The following is an 18,547-nucleotide window of genomic DNA, read 5'->3' as shown; positions in this document are numbered from 1 at the left end:
TTGATTCTGTTGCATGCACTTATAAGACTGGTGATGACTGGTCGATGGCAACCCACCCTCGCAATCACTTGCGAAACTTACATTCACTTCCAGCATGGCTTCTTCCATCGACGGTGAATCTTCTGTTGCCTCCAACGTCGACCCGCGCCTCGAGTTCATCCAGTCGGCCGGCCATGGTCAGCTCCCTATCCGCGTCTCGTTCGAGCACCGCAAGGTCGGCTGCGAGGGCGAGGCTGCCATGAGCTACCTGCCTCCCAAGCGCGGCACCGACCTTCCGCCCGAGAACTTTGTTCTCTTCATCCTCGGTGAGACTAAAGAGTGCCTAGGCCGGGGCACAGTGCTGATACATGTCAAGGTAACCCCGCCCTGCTCGACTACTACGACGACTTCCTCCTCGAGCTTCACAACAAGGTCCCCGACTCGTATGCCGTCCTCTGCACTTCGCACGTTGGCCACGACCCGTCCGTACCGCCGCCCCCCAAGCCCTTCGACATCTACCAGACTCTCGAGACCAAGATCGAGCTGGTCGGTGCTCTCCAGCAGTCTCTCAACGCATGGCACGCCGAGGGTGGCGTCAAGTTTGAGCACCTCCCTCCTCCTCGCTTCACCCTCATGGGCCACTCGGTCGGCGCCTGGATGTGCTCTCAGATGCTCGAGCGCAACCCCGAGGGCATTCACGTCACGTACCTCCTCTTCCCGACCCTTGGCTGGATCGGCAAGACCTGGAACGGAATCAAGATGTGGCCCGTTTTCCGCGCGCCGCTGCTCCAGGCGGGCACTGGAATCGCTGCCATCATGAGGCCCTTCTTCCGCATGGCCGATGCCAACCCGACGACCCTCAAGCTCATCCACGACAAGCCCACGATCAAGAATGTGCTCTACCTCGCCCGCTCCGAGATGGACAACATCAGGGCCCCCAACCTCACCTGGTGGCGTGAGGAGAGCAACCAGCCCGTCGGCAGGGGTATCTACACCGTCTGGTCGGGTGGCAAGCTCGACCACTGGGTCGGCAACGAGGCCAACAGCATCCGTGAGGCTCTCGGCCCCGAGCGCTCGTGGCGTATCGAGGGTGTCAAGCACGCCTTCTGCCTGTGTGAGTTTAGGTTTACGAGCCTGTGACGGAGAGCGTACATCTAACATTCCTCCAGACCCTGGCACCGCACCTGCTGTTGCGAACATCGTCCACCGTCTCATGGCCATCGACGTCGCGCACCCCGACCGCTCTCCTATCGGCCCCGCCATTAACCACCCCAACGAGCTCTCGCACCACCACGTGCGCGCTCACGACGCCAACCAGGCTCAGGAGCCCGTGGACGTTGTGGTGGCTCCGGCCCCGGTCGACCCCGTTGTTGAGAAGCAAGCCCAGCGCGAGCAGTACTATGCCGCCCAGCAGCAGCAGGAGGCTGACGTGGTCGCCGAGGAGCGCGAGATTGAGTTCGAGCGCGAGGTTCGACTTGAGGAGGAGTACGACGCCGCCCACAACCCCGAGGCCGTTGTCGTCACCGAGCGCGAGGTCCTCCAGGAGGAGTACTACGCGGCGCAGCAGCAGCCCGACGAGTACGAGGAGGGCACCTACGAGCACGTCCCCAACGGCGAGTACCAGAGGGATGACGACACGTACCAGCCACCTGGCGGTTACGATGAGCCCGTGATCAACCCCCCTTACACCGACAAGAAGGCTCCGTACATCCAGACCAACATTGTCGCCGACAAGCTCCACCAGGAGAAGGCTCTGCATGAGAAGGCTCTGCAGGAGAAGTCTCTCCAGCACGAGAAGATCCAGCACGAGGCGCTCTCGCGTCCTGCCTACAACCAGACCGACTCGCAGCCCGACATCAACGAAGCCCACGTCCAGCGCCCTTACCTCGTTGTCTAAATCGCCCTTTGTGCCCATGACACGCGCTCCAAGTCGTGACTGCCCAAAGTTGTACAGCAAACTGCTTATACTACTACTGTTTTGATAATGTGACTCGTTATAGCCCCGCCTGACATGCACGAATACCGTACGAGTCGTAGGTGGCGTACGAATCGCAGCCGTCAGTCAAGAGGAGTGCATCTATGCTCGCCTATACCAATCTATCGCTACACCCTATGTGGCTTTCTAAGCCTTGACACCGGTCCACATGGTCGCCACACCGAACGTGTAGTCCGTCCAGGCGCCGCCCTTGCCCTCGCGCATGGCACCAGTCTGGAAGCCGGCATCGCGAACACTGGGGAGTTAGCTGGGTGACAAGGGGGGGCCAATCAGCAAACTCACAGCTGGGCAAAGTCGGGCTGGCTGGGGAAGCGCTCGATCGACTCGACGAGGTACTGGTACGAGGCGTGGTCGCCGGCGATGATCTGGCCCATGACGGGGATGACCTGGAACGAGTACTGGCGGTAGATCCTGCGTGTGTGAGTGGCTAACCATGCTCATCATATTCGAAGCCAGGCTCACTCCTTGAGAAGGGGGTTGGTGACCTTGCCAAACTCGAGGACACCGATGCGGCCTCCGGGCTTGAGGACGCGGTACGCCTCGCTCAGGACAGCAGGCAACGACGTGCAGTTGCGGATACCGAACGCAATGGTGTACAGGTCGATCGAGTTGTCCTTGATGTGCTCTGGGAGCGCCTGGGCGTTGCCCTGGGTGAAGGTGATCTGGGGGGCTGGGAGTGTGAGTATCGGCGCGGCATAGGGTGCGCGTCGGCTCGGCATGGACCATCGCGTCCGACATCGCTCAATGTCGGTCCAGATCGGTATCCAGGCCCATTCTTCACGCATCGCTCCGCAGCGCGACTCACTGTTGTAGTAGATACCCTGGGCAACACGCTTCCGTCCCTCGTGCAGCATGCCCTCCGTGAGGTCAACGACCTCGACCTCGATATCCCTGCTGCCAAACTTCTCGCGCGCGCGGTCGAGGAGACGGAGCGCAATGTCGCCAGTGCCGCCGGCAACGTCGAGCACCTTGAACGGCGCGGGAGCGGCGGGCTCGTGGTCGGGGGCCTGGGTGCCGTCCGCGCGCACAGGGTTGCGGTGCACGCTGGGCGGCAGGCGGGGGAGGACCGAGGCGACAAAGTCGTCCTTCCACAGCCGGTGGATGCCGGCCGACATGGTGTCGTTCATAATGTCGTACTTTGACGCGACAGACGAGAAGACGCCGCCAACTGGGACGGTCAGTACAAGACGGTAAGGGAATACTGACCCAGCGACTCCTTGTCCTCCTCCGGGACGTCCTTGAAGCCGAAGTGCGTCGTCCGGCCGGCGGTCGACGACGACGAGGCGGTCGAGGAAGTCGCCTCGGGCGAAGGCGGCAGCGAAGGCGCCGAGCCGGCTGCGCTCGAGACGGCGCGGGCGCCAACGGCACGCGGCGCCGAGGCGATTGTGCGCAGGCTGCTGGCGAAACGAAGGTTGCGGCTCATTTTTCTGGTTGTGCGATGGAATAGCAGACGTCGACAAACAGGTTGTAGGAGAAAGCCGGATCGTGTCGAAATCCGAAATCTTGGGTGGGACGCGTCCTTAGTGATTAGCGGAGTCAAATATATCGACTTTGAATGGGATTTCTAATCGCCACGTGACTTTTGAAATGGACGAGAGATTTCCTCCACTTTCAGTGGCAAAGGTTGTTCAAAATCTTTGACGCAACGAGGTAGTGTGACGATTTGACATCTCACACCTCTCTGCGTCAACAAGCAACAAACGACCAGAGACAAAATGGTGGGTACCTTTTCAAGAGCTGTGGTGCTGACGGACTAGGCGCCCAACCGTACAAAGGTCTCCAAGGCCGGCCTCGGCAAGGCCCTCATCAACCGCAAGCACAAGGAGGCCATTGCTCCTCAGGAGTCCCAGCTGGTAAGCAAAGCCTGGCGCGTGGCGCAAGTCATGACTGGCAGCGGCTGACCAGCGACAGTACACGCTCGACGACTCCAACCCCCTCGCATCGGTCACCCACGAGCGCGACCTCGACTCTTTCCTCGCCAACGCCGCCCTCGCCGATGCCGACTTCACGACGGGTACGTGCTCGGAGCCGAGCGTTGCTGACTTGACTCACAGAACGCTCCAAGATGCGCATTGTCGCCGGGCCAGGCATGCCTGCCGCCGCTGTCAACCCGTACCTCCTGAGCGCCAACGAGGAGAAGAAGGTTGCCAGGAAGCAGTACGACATGCGCCACGGCCTCAAGGTGCCCCGCCGTCCTGCATGGACCCGCTCCATGACCCGCCAGCAGCTCGAGCAGCAGGAGCGCGACTCGTTCCTCGACTGGCGCCGCGACCTCGCCCACCTCGCCGAGGACTCGTCGCTGCTGCTCACGCCGTTCGAGCGCAACATCCAGCTGTGGCGCCAGCTCTGGCGTGTGCTCGAGCGCTCGCATCTCGTCGTGCAGATTGTCGACGCCCGTAACCCCTTGAACTTCCGCTCCGAGGACCTGGAGGCGTACGTCAAGGAGGTCGGCGACGACTCGACGGGCGACGACGTGACGGTTCCCGGAAAGGGCAAGAGGCGGTCACTGCTGCTCATCAACAAGGCGGATCTGCTCACGTACGAGCAGCGTTCCGTGTGGGCCGACTACTTTGAGGAGCACGGTATCACCTACGCCTTCTTCTCGGCTGCCGACGCTGCTGCTTTGCAGGAGCAGGCTGAGAAGCAGCGCAGGAGGGAGGAGGGCCTGGACGACGAGGACGACGATGATGACGAGGACGAGGACGATGAGCCCGCCCACGACGACGAGGAGCTCGACGAGGAGGACGACGAGGACATTGAGGAGGATGTGGAGGAGGATGTGGAGGAGGAGGCCGGTGAGGTCGCCAAGCAGCTCGAGGAGACCAAGCTGGAGGACCAGGAGCCAGTGGAGATTGAGGACATTCGTACTCGCGTTCTCACCGTCACCGAGCTCGAGGACTTGTTCATCAGCGCCGCTCCTCCCCTCGCCGACTTTGCGACCCCCCGTGACCCCAACCCCACCAAGCTCATGATCGGTTTGGTCGGCTACCCCAACGTCGGAAAGTCGTCGACTATCAACGCCCTCATCGGCTCCAAGAAGGTGTCCGTTTCGGCCACCCCCGGTAAGACCAAGCACTTCCAGACGCTTGTGCTCTCAGACGAGATCACGCTCTGCGACTGCCCCGGTCTCGTGTTCCCCCAGTTCGCCAACACCCAGGCCGACATGATCTGTGACGGTGTGCTCCCCATCGACCAGATGCGCGAGTACTCTGCCCCCGTCGAGCTCGTGTGCAAGCGCATCCCTCGTGCCATCCTCGAGGGCACATACGGTATCCGTATCGACGTCAAGGAGGTCGAGGACGGCGGAACTGGCAAGGTCGGATGGGAGGATCTGCTGTCCGCCTACGCCATTGCCCGAGGCATGACCCGTGCGTCGTTCGGTATGCCCGACACGTCGCGTGCGTCGCGTTACGTGCTCAAGGACTATGTCAACGCCAAGCTGCTGTACGGCCGCGCGCCGCCCGGCATTGACGAGGAGGAGTACATGTCGACGTCCCGCGAGCTCACGCTTGCCAAGCTCGAGGCCGAGTACGCCAACGGCCGCAAGCGTGCTCCCGAGACGCACGTTTCGAAGAATGCCGACACGTACGTCGCTCCCGCGGCGTCTGCGGCTCGGGGCGGCGACGAGTTTGACGACGAATTTGAGGATGAGGAGGGCGTTGAGGGAGTCGAAGGTGCCGAGGGTGACGAGGGAGACGAGCTTTCCGTCGCTGGTACCTCGGCCGCTGCGACCGCCAACGACCCCGCAATCAAGGCCCGTCTGCCCACTATCCGCGCGACCAAGGCTACGGCTGCATCGGCACCTGCTCGCACGGGCAAGGAGCGCGCAGCTGCGCTTGAGAACGCCTTCTTCACCGAGTCGGGCCCCGCGCCCCGGCCAGTGGTCAAGGGCCGCTCGCAGGGCGCCGCGGTCGAGACCGAGAACGGAGGTGTTGGCGGCGCTGGATTCTCACGCTCCACAATGTACCCCCACCAGCGCCGACTTGGCCCCGACGGACGACCCCTGCTCGAGCCCGTGGTCGGCACCAACCAGCGGGATAACAGCAAAAAGCACTTCAAGGAGAAGAAGGGCAAGCAGAGGTCTGGCCGCGGCTACGACTAGGCGTAGGCGTGGGCGTTTAGACCATGTCATAGACAGCCACGGATCGCCAAGGCTGAGGGAGCGTCATGTAGACTATCTGTAGAATACCGAGAAGGGGCGAGGCGCGAAGTTGCGCCGAGACGAGTCCGGCCGAGGACGCCGAAAAGCGCAGCCCCGGACGAGCATGGCCCGGGTGCCCCAGTCGACAAATGCATGTGTGACGCAGGTCGTTGTGTTGCGAGGGCGGGTGTGTTGGGGGGACTCCATGGAGCACCTTGGCATCATCTCTACCGATTTCACGGGGCTCTTGCCGCCGGCCGAGGAGATCAGCAGACGGCAGAGCCGCAAGGTGTGGCCGTTGAGCCAAGCAAGGTTTGTGGAGCGGACCAACTGCCGATGAAAACCCACCCAGGCCGTCCACCTGGCCACTGGGCAGATCAGCAGGACTCTGCCCCGGATGAACTGGTAAACTGAGTAATGTTGGTCGTCGGCCCCCAACAAGACGGTGGGGACGACGAGGAGGAGTGCATCCATCTGTTAATTGCACAGCGAGGTCGTCGTCGTTGCACTGCACTCGACATCTGCATGGCAAGGTATAAAGTGGCGTGCCGACGACGACTTGACGGGCCACCATCACCACCAACACAAAGTGGCACACGACAACAATAACAACAATGACGACCAGCTCGCACATCACACGACTCGCACGCCGCGGGCTGCAGACGGCGACGCACGCCACCCCGCCGCCGCCACCGCCGATGATGAGCATGGCTGCGCTGGCGCCCAAGCGCAAGCCGCGCGCCGAGGGCGATGTGAGTGGCCGCATCCATGGCAGCGAGACGTGCGTGACTAACCCCCGCGCCAGATCGGCTCAGTCTTCGCCTCCCTCAGCGGCGAGGAGGCCGCGGTCCTCCCACCGCGCTTTAGGGACCTGAAGCGGCAGATCATCAACGACGCGGACCGCGCCGCGCTGACGGCGTCTTGGGGCCGGCTGACGGCGCGGCTCGCGCAGGCAGCCGACGAGATTGAAACGGCCAAGCAGGATGTGAGTCGGGGTGGGGGTGGGGACCCGACCCGAGTGGGGGAGAAGGCCCGTGCTGACGCCATGTCTAGGCCGTGCCCACCGTCGCATACGACGACCTCATCAACGCCGACAGCGGCACCATCGCGCGCATCAAGCGCGCCGGCGCGCTCGTCCTCACGGGCGTCGTGCCGCGCCCCGAGGCCGAGGGCTGGCTTCGCCAGGTTGAGGAGTATGTCGCGGCGAACCCGCAGGTCAAGGGGTTCCCAGCGGATGACAAGCAGGTGTTTGAGGTATAGTACGTGCCACAATGCTCTATTTTGGATCTACATATGCTTACACGTACCAGCTGGTCCAAGCCGCAGCTCGCAGCCCGCGCACACCCGCGCAGCGTCGCCGCCCAGCGCGCCCTGCTGTCCCTCTTCGCGTCGTCCCCCGCCTCGTCCGTATCCCTCGCCTCGCCGCTCATGTACGCGGACCGCCTGCGCGTCCGGCACCCGGGCGACTCGCGCTTCGCGCTCGGGCCGCACATGGACGGGGGGAGCATTGAGCGGTGGGAGGACCCGACGTACCGCTCCGTGTATGCCGCGATCCTGCAGGGGCAGTGGGAGGCGTTTGACGCGTTCGAGATCGAGGCGCGCAGCGCCGCAAACCAGAACCTGTACGACGGCGCCGGCGCGTGCGGCATCTTCCGCGCGTTCCAGGGCTGGACTAGCCTTTCCGACACTGGCCCCGGGGAGGGGACACTGCGCGTGTACCCCCTCATTAAGGAGGAGACGGCGTACACCCTCCTCCGGCCGCTGTTCCGCGAGCTCAAGAGCAAAGCGGAAGTGGGGCACGAGGCGTACCTCGCCCCGGACAACTGGGTGCTCGATACCGAGACGACCGACTTTCCCGGCGCGCCGCCCGCCCGCTCGCAGGAGTTCAACGACGACACGCACCCGCACCTGCAGCTCTCGCGCTCGATGGTGTCCATCCCGCGCGTGCGGCCGGGCGACCAGGCGTGGTGGCACGCCGACACGATCCACGCCGTCGAGGCCGCGCACCGCGGCACCGGCCCCAGCGCAGTCATGTATATCCCCACGGTGCCGCTCACGCGCGTCAACGCCGCGTACGTGCGCGACCAGCTCGAGAGCCTGCGCGACGCCGTGCCCCCGCCCGACTTTCCCGGCGGCACGGGCGAGCAGGGCTTCGTCGGCACGGGGACTGTGGGCGACGTCGTAGGCCACACGGCGCGCCAGGCAATGGGCATCGAGCCGTTCGAGCTTTCGCCCGACATGCCGGCTGGCGAGCGCGCCGCGAGGGAGGACGCCAACAAGATCTTTGGGTTTGCGTAGGTTAGTAGTCGAGTTGTACCATCATCATTTATCAGTCATGTATCGTGAGCTAGCTAGTATACACTGCATTCTATGCTGCTGCTGCTGCTGCGTCGTCGTCGTTGTGGTGGTGCACCACACCCCGCCTACTTAGTCCCGGTACACGAGCGCCGAGTTGCCCGCGCCGCCGTCCCCCAGCCGCGCCTTGTGGATCTTGATGTCCTCGACCGGGCGGTCGTTGCCGTCCGTCCGGACCGCCTCGAGCCGCTGCACCGTCTTCATACCGGACGAGACGCGGCCGAAGATCGTGTGCTTGCCGTCGAGGAACGGCGTGGGGGCTGCCGTGATGAAGAACTGGGAGCCTGGGGATGGGGTGAGCGGGTTGGGGAAGGGAGGGGAGCGCATGAGGCAGTGAGCTGTTTCGAGCGTTGGGCAGCGTGGCGGACGGCCGCCGAACCGCTGCTCGATCACACTCCAGTCCACACCCAGCTCACTCGCTGCGCTCGCTCGCTGACTTACCATTCGTATTAGGCCCCGAGTTCGCCATGGCCAGGATACCCGCGCCGACAAACCGCAGCTCGGGGTGGATCTCATCCGCAAACTTGTCGCCGTAGATGGAGGTTCCTCCGCGGCCGGTACCCGTGGGGTCACCTCCCTGGATCATGAATCCGGGGATGACGCGGTGGAACTGGGGGGTCAGCTGGGTCCGTAACATTGACGGTAAACCCACCACAACACCATTGTAGTACCCCCGTTCGGCGAGCTTGGAGAAGTTGGCACACGTCTGCAGTGGTTAGCGTTGTCGCCCGGGTAAGGTACCCACCTTTGGCGCGTGCGCAGTGTACAGCTCGACAGTGAAGGACCCGACTGACGTGTCGAGGGTCACGTATTCTGGCTTTGACATGGTCGCAAGTGGTGTCGAGGAGGAGGAGTGGAGGCGAGCAGCAACAGCGATTCGACATTTGTTGACTGATCGATCCGCCAGGCGGATGGAAGACGCCACGCGCGCCAATTTGATCCCGCCGCATTGCAATGTGGTGTGCCACGTCCAGCCCCGCCTGCTTGCTGCTGTCGCCCTGACAACTCGCGTGCTGGCCAACTCGCAACATCTCATCGACAACCTTCCATCCACCACAAACGACAAAACACAATGTCCGAGTCCCTCAAGGAGCTTGTCGAGATCCCCCAATCCTTCGTCAAGGAGGGCACACACGTGAGTGGCCTGCTTTTGCTGCTAGCGGGGCCGAGCTGACTTCTCCCAGTTCATCAACAGGTGTACCAAGCCCACCGAGCAGGGTACGCACGCGCGTTCACGAGCATGCCGCCCAGCGACACACACTGACCCACACCCCAGAGTACATCCAGCTCTGCAAGGCCATCGCGATCGGCTTCGGCGTCATGGGCGTCATCGGCTACCTCGTCAAGCTGATCCACATCCCCATCAACAACATCCTTGTGTAAGTCACATGTCGAAGGCCAAGCTGACGATAAGCGGCGGCGCATAGGTTTTCTTTTCGGTCGAATGCATTGTATACCCTAGCTGGGGAATGGAGAGGGAGTGTTGGTGGCGGCAGGGGAGCGCACGGCACGAAGGCAGGCGCGGCCAACCCCAGACAGGTGGAGACGGGCAGACGCGAAGCAAGGAGCAAGGAGCAAGCTCACAAAGAAACAAGAGCGAGGAGAGAAAAGTCTCTCGCAGAGGGGAAAAGCAGACGGCGACTACGGCCCTCACTGTGCTTCTACGACCAACGACGGCGGTACCGACACAACCGCTCATACCTGACTTGAAAGCCGAACGCCACCGCAACGGGCAGGAGAACTTCGTCCAGCCGTCGCGCGGACGGCTGTTGGACATGAAGACGCAGTGGAGACATCGATGCCGAGATTCCAGCGCCTCGACATTCGCCAGTCGCTGAACCAGCGTCCAGACAAGACCCAAAAGGGCAGCAGTCATTGGCGGTGTCGAGGTGGAACCGGTCTCCAGCTGCTGGATAGGAAACCGGCATCACGCGCTACCGAAGCCGAGTACCGCAGCGAGGATGGGGCTGCGGCTGACGGTTCATCTCGTGCGGGCGATTGTGCACCATGCCTCGAAAAGACCCCCGTCGAGGCGACTCGTGCGAGCGAGATGGCCGAGAATCCAAACATGCTGATGCACTGGCGGGATCCACAGCCTCATGGCTCCAGCGGCCGCACCGGCCGAGCAACCCGGCGTCAGCTGTACCAGGAGGCTGGCTCCTGGGCAGTTGCCGTTTGGGTTTCGGACGCGCGGCTCACGGTTGACGCCATGTTGCCTACCCGACTGACTTTGTCAACTGCCGACGTGGCGTAGTGGAGCCTCGCGCTGGCGATGTTGGCTATCGTTGATACCTGCTCCCTACTCAACCCGCCGCTCAGTGCTCTCTGCTGATTGATTGTTCTACTCTTCTTGCATGTTACTACTACATTATAATGCGTACAATGCCCTCGGGTGGCGGTGCTGCTAAATGCCCAAATATGCTATGTGGCTCTATGGCGCTTTTAATTGTGGTCGTGAAGGGTCGTGACGTTGACAATGGTGGTGGCAAGACAAATTACCATCCCACGTCTCCGCCCTCCCAGCGCGCGAGCCGGAGCTTGGTCGATCCGAGCACCTTCTGGAGGCGCCAGCGCTCGAGGTTGTACGTCTCGTAGGCGCCCGCGGCCTCCTTCATGGCCTCCATGTGCTTGGGGCCCGAGATGGCGTTGACGGCGTGCTTGCGCGACTGCCAGATGCAGGTGGCCATGTTGAGGCCGGTGTGGTCTGGCACGCCGTACCAGTAGAGGATGAGGCCGCCATTGGCGACTGCCTCGGCGTGCGCGGCGCGGTCGGCGGCGTACAGGCTCAGGCTCTCCGACTCGGGGCGGCGGCGGGAGCGGAAGACAACCACATACCACTCGCGCTCGACGTCCTCGGGCAGCGAGAGGTCGCGCCAGTTGAAGGCCTCGGGGTACTCTGTCGACGCGTAGTGGTTGTCGACGGGGTGGAAGTGGTGGAGCGCCTGGTGGAGGGCGAGGGACGCAGGGTCGATGTGGGGGAGGCGCGTGTCGAACTCGCCGCGCGTGGACGGGTCTTCGGGCGCGACGTCGTGCGGCAGGCCAGACAGCAGAGGGGGGAGGTAGAGGATGGGCTCGTCGTTCGGCTCGGCGGTGGCGCTAGGCGGCTGGTGGTGCGAGTGGAAGTCGTGCGCGTCGAGCGAGGTGGACGCGGCGGACGAGCGGCGGCGGGGCGGGAGGCCGGGCAGACCGCCGGGGGGAGGGGACGAGCCCGAGGCGTACACGAGCGCCTTGGGCGAGCTGTCGCGCCCACGGCCAGAGGCGGCGGTGCGGCGTCCCCGGTCGGCGATGGCGACGGCCTCCTCGGCGCTGTAGTGGCGCAGCGAGTGGATCTCGACCGGGGTCGAGCGCGAGATCTCGCGCTTGAGGATCGCGTCCTCGATGTTGGAGACGGTGCTCTTGGGCGACAGTGGCTGGGCCACGGCGGCGGTCATTGTGGTGTTGGGTGGGGTGGGGGGCTGGGTGGGGTAGGTTGAGTGGGTTGATGTGTTTTCGTGGCGGCGCGATGCTGTTTCGTCGTTGCTTGCTGTTCTTTACTCGGTGGCAAGTGCTGGCAGTGTGTACTGCGTGGTGTTTGTGCTGTGGAGCAGGAGCAAGAACGACCCGCTTGCACTCTTATACACTGTCGCTGTCGTCGTAGCCATGGCGAGCGATTGCACCGTTTTCCACTCTGTCCATTGCCCATACAATGGCGCCATAGTGCCCCGCAACGAGGCGGGACCTGCCCATTTCGCGTGCTGCTTACTCTTTCCGTGTGCTTGTATTGCGCTGCCTGGCTGCCTTGGCTGCCAATTACAAAATTTTCTAAGCACGCATAGCAGTAGGGACGGTTGTGCAACGTCGCGAACGAGTGCCACCACAATGGTCACCGATGGCGTGATGGGCCAGTTGTCGCCGTGCCTGCCGGATACACCCAGTGCCACACAACCCTGGGGCAAAGTCAGTCAGTGACGCACGACGCACGCGTTTGGAGCACCGGGTTGCATGCTCTCTCTGTGTAGCGTATGCATGCCCGGCTGTTTCCCGGCGACGACGCGACATTGCGTGTGGCTTGACTCGAAGTCAAGGCATAACGTGCTGAGGTCAACGAGGCGGCAACCTCACCACTCACGCCACCTTGTTGTATGCCCAGATTATTCCTCTGCACTCTGCACCACCACCTCCCCGACCACCGGCCGAAGTACCTGCCTCGCACAGCAAACAGTGCGATGACGATGGCCAATCCCGCACATACCTCGCGGCTATTTCCCATTACAGCGTACGTTCACTGCACACGTTCGCAGCGTAGCCGATCGAGGATGCCGGCGGCGGGGCGGGTAATTTGCAAGGCTGCGTGTAGGGTCTCGGCTGGGCCCAGGGTAAGATGCCGGGCGATCCCTTGATAACGCTTGGCTCGCTCATGTGTATGGATGCATGAGTTGGGCGATTGGGCTGGTGCGAGCTGCTGCTGCACCTTCAGCTCGTGCTTGGGTTCTTGAGGGTGCTTGCTCGTCGAAGTCGAGTCGAGCTTCAACCTCGGCATACCGGCGTGGCTGCTGGCTGGGTTCCAGCTCCCTGCTCTCACTCGGTGGAGGTCGGCCTGGGTGGGAGAATCTGCTTCCGTCTCACTACCATACAGCTGTACGGTGACGCGTCTGTGACCATGACGCACTTCCAATGCTGACATCCCACAACCACTTCCATCTCGACACAAACCACCACCTCGCCCTCACCTCACACCACAGCTCACCCACCCCCTCCTCACACTCACATCTAACGCAATCACACCATCGTCTCCCGAACGCCACGGCGCGTCGAGACCACATCTGAGATTTCGGGACACGGCTTCGGCTCGGAAAGTTCCAGCGCCTCCCGATTCGCTCGCCTCGGCACCACTGTATTACAAACGCACAACGCGACGCTTGCAGCGCGGCGTGCTCTCCGTTCCCGGCCACCCACCGCGCCGTGCCTATCGATCGATAAGCAAGCAGCTGCTTGAATCCATCACGAGCTAGATATCGTATTCCGAATCCATCCTTCGCCATGTCCAACCCCCTCGACCCGGTGGCGGTCCTCGCCCTCCTCCAACTCCTGCTGCCGCCTGGCACGACCTCGCCCCTCCCGAGGCCGACTGATGCCGTTGCGGCGCTGGTGCACGCGATCCATGCGGTGCTGGGCTTCCGGCTCGCTGGGGCTGAGAATGGTGCCCAGGCAGAGGACGACGAGCCTGGTCCGAGCGGGTCGACCAACGACGAGATTGACGACGCGGCGTCGGAAACCACCACCGCCGTCGACCCGGACGAGGCGCTCCCCGATGCCGCGCCGCCCGGAACTGCCCTCCCGCGCGGGTGGAACGACCGCGGCGAAGACGCATACAGCTTCGAGTATCGCCACCCCCAGAGCGCGATGACGTTCCGCGTGCGCGTGGGCCGCATGGGCGGCCGCGTCCAGATCGATGCCATGGCAGAGGATGGCGCGCCGCACACCCTCTCGCTTGTGCTCGCTGATATTGTCAACGCGTCAGCGTTCCCCATCCCGTCGGCTGCGACGGCCAGCCGCGCGGCCACTGCCCGCGATGCGTCATCACTCGGCTTCACGTCACTCGACGCCGTGCGCCGCTTCATCGAGCAGTACAACCGCGATATTATTGGGCGGCTGATTCCAGGCCTTGCGAAGGAAGGCTACCGTGCTCCGTAAGTTACAAAGTAGTAGCATCGCTGACAGTCAGTCCTGTTGCCCCAGCACCACCAGCTCAGCAGCCGGGCGCACCCAGGCGGCCTGGTGCTGAGCCGCAGCCGGCGAGGCCTAACCCGCTCATCGACCCGTTGGCTGATGTGCCGCGCTTTGGTGGTATTCCCGGCCCGTCCATCGGCCATCGCGACCTCGACCCCCTCGGGCCACTGCGCGGGCCGGGCGGACTGGGCTCAGAGGCAGGGGGCGGGATGCTGGTCGACTTCAACCACCCGCTCTTTGATGGCCGCCGCGCGCGCGACCCGGACCGTGACGGCCCAGGCGGCTCCATCAACCCGCCCGGATCGCGCTGGGACCCCGTCGGCCCCGGCGCGGGCGGACCTCGCTTCCTGGGGCCAGGGGGTAACCCCCTCGGAGGGGTAGGCAGCACGGACCCAGACTGGGGCGACGAGCTGCCCCCGCCCGGCGAGTTTGGCCCCGACCTCGGTCACCTTGGGGGACCGAGGTTCCCCGGTGGCCCTCGCGGAGGGCGTGGTGGGTTTGGAGGAGGGTTTGGAGGCCCAGGCGGGTTTGGGGGCCGCGGTGGGTTCGGTGGGGGAGGAGGCTTTGGAGGTGGATTCGGGGGCGGTTCTGGTGGGTTCGGCGGGGGAGGAGGTGGCATGTTCATGTAAGGGAGGGGAGTCGAATGGGGCAGGGGTGTAGTAGGGGGGAGCTGTCAGCAGGAGAACGAGTCCCCAAGGGACCCCCTGTACTCTCACAACTCGGCAGGCATTGTTTACAGAGGACCCAGCTGTCAGGTGACAAGAGCAGTGTAAAGAAAGCATGCAGCAGCAGTGTGCAGCGTCCCGATCGTCATGGTTTCGGAGACCCGTGTCCCACGTCCGTGGCACAAGGCTAACCCACACTCGATACTCTCGATACTGACTGCCACGAGGCGGTTACTCATAGCCGATGCCTGCCAACAGCTACCAGCGTATCTGACAACCGGTGTGGCGAAGCAGAGCGCATTCCGCGTGATTGCAGCCATGGCGCGTGGCGTGATCGAGTCTGACGCTGTGGATCTCTTTGACTGTGGCCATGGCTGACTGCGGCTTTGTGCAGTCGTCGGGTTCGGCACGAAGAGGCGCGCCGCTGAGTCGGCTGCGGCTGCCCCAGCCCGCGGGGCGTCCGGAATGTCCTCGGTATCTCACTTGCCCGATGGCTGCGAAACAATACACACGGGTACTTGAACAGCTTTTTTATTGTTCGCCGGGGCCGGGCGTGGGCTTGTGGAGAAATATGTGGAGAAAATCAAAGCACGCGCGCTCAGACCGGACCAGGTGAATGGGAAGTTCCGCCCGGGATGGGTGGAGTGGGGCCTGTGGGGCGCTAACGTGAGACACAAACGCCATGTCGTACGCGTCGTGCGTGCTTTGGCGCGCCTTGTCGTGCGTGTCGTGCCGTATCGCGCGCATCACACTGGTTAATGCAACTCAACTCGGTCAAAATTGACTGACAGATGGCACACTTGGGTGTCACGACGTGTATTCCGCGTATGGCGTGTACGAGCCGACGCGTCCAGGTGGGGTGGTGTGCCTGCCTCCGTTGCTGCGTCGACGACGTATCGGCTGTTTCCTCGCCTCCACCGGCGAGCTCCATCCGCCCCTCCACCCCCTCCACCCGCACTAGCTTCGGTTTTTTTTACACAGCGCGCGTCAGACACGTCGTAACTGGCGCGATTGCGCTAACCGTGGCGGCGGCGACGTAGCCGGAGCTCCAAGGTTTAATTAGCACCAGCACTGCTCGACAGTGTTTGGCTGGAGTGTTGCCCCGCGTGATCCACGAGTGGACGTCGGATAGTGGCGCCGAACGATTCGCTGCTGCACACATGCAGGCATACAGGAGCATGCTTATCCAGGACGCCTCGGTAGGGGCAATGGACGAATCGACGAATGGGCGAATGAGCGGGCGAGCGCCGGCGGCGGCGGAGACGGCAAGGCACGTCAGCATGCGGGGTGCGGTGCGGGGTGACGGCGATAGAGGGCGGACAATGGCGCCGATCCACCCGATCGAGCGAGCATGTCCTGTCCTGTCCTGTCCGCACCGGAACGGCGGCGAGCCCGCGCCGGCGCTGTCTGCTCCGGCCTGGGTGCCGACGGCTGCGTAGTGAACAAAGTTGCATTTGTGGCGTCATGACGTGTGGGCTGGCTTCTTGGCCACAAGCTTGGCTGTTGCACCAGAGTGGGTGCATGTGCGTGCTTACTGCATGCAAGCGCGATTAGCGCGTTGCATAGCGCTGCTGCGTAGTACTACTGGCGACTCTTGAAAAAAAAATTGTGGTGGTCAAACAGGGACGTAGGGACCCGGCGGCAAGTGGGGGATGGCGTTGACAAAGTTTGTGGGGATGTGGGGAAGGGGCTTTGTGGCGAGGCGAGCGCGGACAATGATGCGGACGGGGTGCGCGGGTGCGCGGGCCAAGCTCGCGGCGGCGCTGCTGCAGGCTGCTCAAATGGGCGGTGTGCGGTGATTTGCCGTACGCTCCACTCCACGACCCGACAGACAGACGACAGATAGCGAAACTGGCGATCCTGGCAACAGAGGCTGCGTGATAGCCGTGCGTGCGTGTGATGGCGACGACGACTACAATGAGTGTGGGTGGGTGGGGGACGCGGCGGCTCGAGCAGGCTGGTGGTGTGCAGTGGCGTCTTGTGTATTGCTGCAGTAACCGTAACCGGCCGGTCAGGTACTCCGGCTAGACTCGACCCGTAGCCCCCTCAACCTCGGGTGGTGCGCCGGGGTGGGCAGTCGCACCGGGACCTGACGAGTGTGGCAGGGGGGCGCGTGAGCCAAGGGTGGGTGCCCCCCACGGTGCACCCCCGCTGCCCCGCTGCGTCCCCTTGCGTGGCCTGCGTCCCCCCGCCTGAGCTGTCAATTTGCCATCCTGTCACCATCTCCCACCACCCACCCGGTTTTCGAACGCTGGCACAGTGTAAACGAGGCCGGTGGTCCCCAACACGCCCCGGTTAACTTGGCACTGTGGTGTTACTGCAAAGCTTTTGTTTCTGTTCTCACTGCCTTGTTTCTCACACCCACACCAGCAAACAAACACGTAGACAATCGTCGCGTTCCCGGTCGCACAATTGCTGCGCTCTGCTCCGATTCCCCGTGTCCCCGCCCGGCACGCACGTTCTGACCCGACAACGAAAGCACAAGCCGTTTATTGTCGCCTTTGCTATCCGATAGCTTATCATTGTCCGCAATCCCCCTTTAAACAATAGTTTAGACTGCTCTTGTCTCTTCCTACTTTCTTTCCCTATCACCACCCACCACCACCCACCTCCCCCACCACCACCACGATGGAAGACCTAATCGCTACACTCAACGGCAACATGCATGTGTCGCAGGAGCTGGCCGAGCTCGAAAACTTCAAGGCCCACCTCGCGCGCACGCTCGTTATCCCCGCCCCCATCTCTCCAGAACTCGACGGCCAGATCCCCCGTGCTCGCGCACCATCACTCGCCAACGGCATGGGTTACCACCTCGATGACATGCCCCTCCCCCCCTCGCACCAGCCCTTCCCTTCGCCTGTCGCGCAGTACGCCAGCTTCGACTTTGGCGGTGACATGGGCGGCGAACTCGGTCTCCCCGAATACCCTGCCTCGTCCTTTACCCCCACCTACTCTTACGACCAGCGCTCGGCCTCGCACGCGTCGGTGCCAACACATGCCCAGCTGCAGGAGGAGAGCATTGCCGCGCTCAAGTCGGCGTTTGCGGGAGACGCGTTTGCATCGACAGTCACATGGGCACAGCCCGCTGTGAATGAGAAGCAGGCCGACCCGTGGCGCATGTTCCAGTCCAACGGCGCCAGCGTGTTCGGCTCCTTTGGCCAGCAGCAGGCAAGCCACAACGCCCTCGGCTTTGGCGCACCACCCGTCGACAACGAGCCAGTGCCCCAGTACTCGCAGGAGGACGAGTCGATGGACGAGGACATGGCCGAGGCGGCGCTCGACTTTAGCGAAGAGGAGCGCGCAGTCAACGACAGCTACTACCCCGACCCATACGGCATCTCTCGATGGCAGTAGGCTGGCTGGACGATGATAGAGAAGCACAAGCTAGCATGCGCAGCAAGCATTGCTTTGCTTGCTAATCGCCATCGCCACCGACGACCACAACACCCACTGCATCTTTGCCGATCACGACACGACTTTGGTGCTTGTACACCGTGCGCCACCCGATCACCAACCTATCTTACGCAGTCGAGTCGCACGCGTCAGTGCGTGCATCACCTGCCCTCAAGAAGCGCCTCGACTTGTGTCTCGCCTCGCGCCTCGCCACTCGCGGCACGCATTGAATGTGGGACGCACTAGAGGCGTGGCAAATTCCTCGGGTAACAAGTCTACGTCCTCCGGTATAGCTGGCTCCGGCCACAA

At 63.1% G+C, this 18,547-nt stretch overlaps 9 protein-coding genes across 9 annotated transcripts; 6 read left to right on the top strand and 3 right to left on the bottom strand.

The window, feature by feature from the left end:
* The first annotated feature begins 66 nt into the window (after positions 1 to 66).
* Positions 67 to 2,007, top strand: LDAH (Lipid droplet-associated hydrolase). The gene is made up of 3 exons (XM_062766692.1): positions 67 to 305; positions 356 to 1,093; positions 1,149 to 2,007. The coding sequence occupies exons 1-3, from the start codon at positions 95 to 97 to the stop codon at positions 1,874 to 1,876; spliced, it is 1,677 nt and encodes a 558-aa protein (XP_062622676.1). The 5' UTR covers positions 67 to 94; the 3' UTR covers positions 1,877 to 2,007.
* A 30-nt stretch (positions 2,008 to 2,037) lies between these two features.
* On the bottom strand, positions 2,038 to 3,467 carry coq5 (2-methoxy-6-polyprenyl-1,4-benzoquinol methylase, mitochondrial). The gene is made up of 5 exons (XM_062766691.1): positions 3,182 to 3,467; positions 2,781 to 3,143; positions 2,438 to 2,645; positions 2,258 to 2,386; positions 2,038 to 2,210 (listed from the first exon to the last, which is right to left on the bottom strand). Exons 1-5 carry the CDS (start codon positions 3,396 to 3,398, stop codon positions 2,102 to 2,104), a joined length of 1,026 nt encoding a protein of 341 aa, XP_062622675.1. The 5' UTR covers positions 3,399 to 3,467; the 3' UTR covers positions 2,038 to 2,101.
* A 176-nt stretch (positions 3,468 to 3,643) lies between these two features.
* On the top strand, positions 3,644 to 6,283 carry lsg1 (Large subunit GTPase 1). The gene is made up of 4 exons (XM_062766690.1): positions 3,644 to 3,693; positions 3,733 to 3,828; positions 3,887 to 3,989; positions 4,030 to 6,283. The coding sequence occupies exons 1-4, from the start codon at positions 3,691 to 3,693 to the stop codon at positions 6,075 to 6,077; spliced, it is 2,250 nt and encodes a 749-aa protein (XP_062622674.1). The 5' UTR covers positions 3,644 to 3,690; the 3' UTR covers positions 6,078 to 6,283.
* A 447-nt stretch (positions 6,284 to 6,730) lies between these two features.
* ybiU lies at positions 6,731 to 8,414 on the top strand (the record flags this gene model as incomplete). The annotated part of the gene is made up of 4 exons (XM_062766689.1): positions 6,731 to 6,868; positions 6,922 to 7,101; positions 7,170 to 7,375; positions 7,427 to 8,414. 4 exons carry the CDS (start codon positions 6,731 to 6,733, stop codon positions 8,412 to 8,414), a joined length of 1,512 nt encoding a protein of 503 aa, XP_062622673.1.
* A 32-nt stretch (positions 8,415 to 8,446) lies between these two features.
* Positions 8,447 to 9,316, bottom strand: CYP1 (Peptidyl-prolyl cis-trans isomerase-like 1). Its single transcript, XM_062766688.1, has 4 exons — positions 9,217 to 9,316; positions 9,124 to 9,177; positions 8,913 to 9,081; positions 8,447 to 8,755 (listed from the first exon to the last, which is right to left on the bottom strand). The coding sequence occupies exons 1-4, from the start codon at positions 9,295 to 9,297 to the stop codon at positions 8,544 to 8,546; spliced, it is 516 nt and encodes a 171-aa protein (XP_062622672.1). The 5' UTR covers positions 9,298 to 9,316; the 3' UTR covers positions 8,447 to 8,543.
* Positions 9,317 to 9,516: 200 nt separating this feature from the next.
* On the top strand, positions 9,517 to 9,986 carry sss1 (putative protein transport protein Sec61 subunit gamma). Its single transcript, XM_062766687.1, has 4 exons — positions 9,517 to 9,606; positions 9,656 to 9,689; positions 9,748 to 9,850; positions 9,886 to 9,986. The coding sequence occupies exons 1-4, from the start codon at positions 9,544 to 9,546 to the stop codon at positions 9,896 to 9,898; spliced, it is 213 nt and encodes a 70-aa protein (XP_062622671.1). The 5' UTR covers positions 9,517 to 9,543; the 3' UTR covers positions 9,899 to 9,986.
* Positions 9,987 to 10,966: 980 nt separating this feature from the next.
* SPBPB2B2.08 (UPF0643 protein) lies at positions 10,967 to 11,902 on the bottom strand (the record flags this gene model as incomplete). Its single annotated transcript, XM_062766686.1, has 1 exon — positions 10,967 to 11,902. The coding sequence occupies one exon, from the start codon at positions 11,900 to 11,902 to the stop codon at positions 10,967 to 10,969; it is 936 nt and encodes a 311-aa protein (XP_062622670.1).
* A 1,229-nt stretch (positions 11,903 to 13,131) lies between these two features.
* On the top strand, positions 13,132 to 14,809 carry LOC62_01G000264 (uncharacterized protein; the record flags this gene model as incomplete). The annotated part of the gene is made up of 2 exons (XM_062766685.1): positions 13,132 to 14,140; positions 14,176 to 14,809. The coding sequence occupies exons 1-2, from the start codon at positions 13,491 to 13,493 to the stop codon at positions 14,807 to 14,809; spliced, it is 1,284 nt and encodes a 427-aa protein (XP_062622669.1). The 5' UTR covers positions 13,132 to 13,490.
* Positions 14,810 to 17,473: 2,664 nt separating this feature from the next.
* On the top strand, positions 17,474 to 18,199 carry LOC62_01G000263 (uncharacterized protein; the record flags this gene model as incomplete). Its single annotated transcript, XM_062766684.1, has 1 exon — positions 17,474 to 18,199. The coding sequence occupies one exon, from the start codon at positions 17,474 to 17,476 to the stop codon at positions 18,197 to 18,199; it is 726 nt and encodes a 241-aa protein (XP_062622668.1).
* Between the last annotated feature and the right edge of the window lie 348 nt (positions 18,200 to 18,547).

Source organism: Vanrija pseudolonga, chromosome 1 (assembly GCF_020906515.1).
Source record: "Vanrija pseudolonga chromosome 1, complete sequence".
NCBI lineage: Eukaryota > Fungi > Basidiomycota > Tremellomycetes > Trichosporonales > Trichosporonaceae > Vanrija > Vanrija pseudolonga.
Note: the sequence above shows the minus strand (reverse complement) of the source record. Positions and strands in the feature narration are given on the sequence as shown.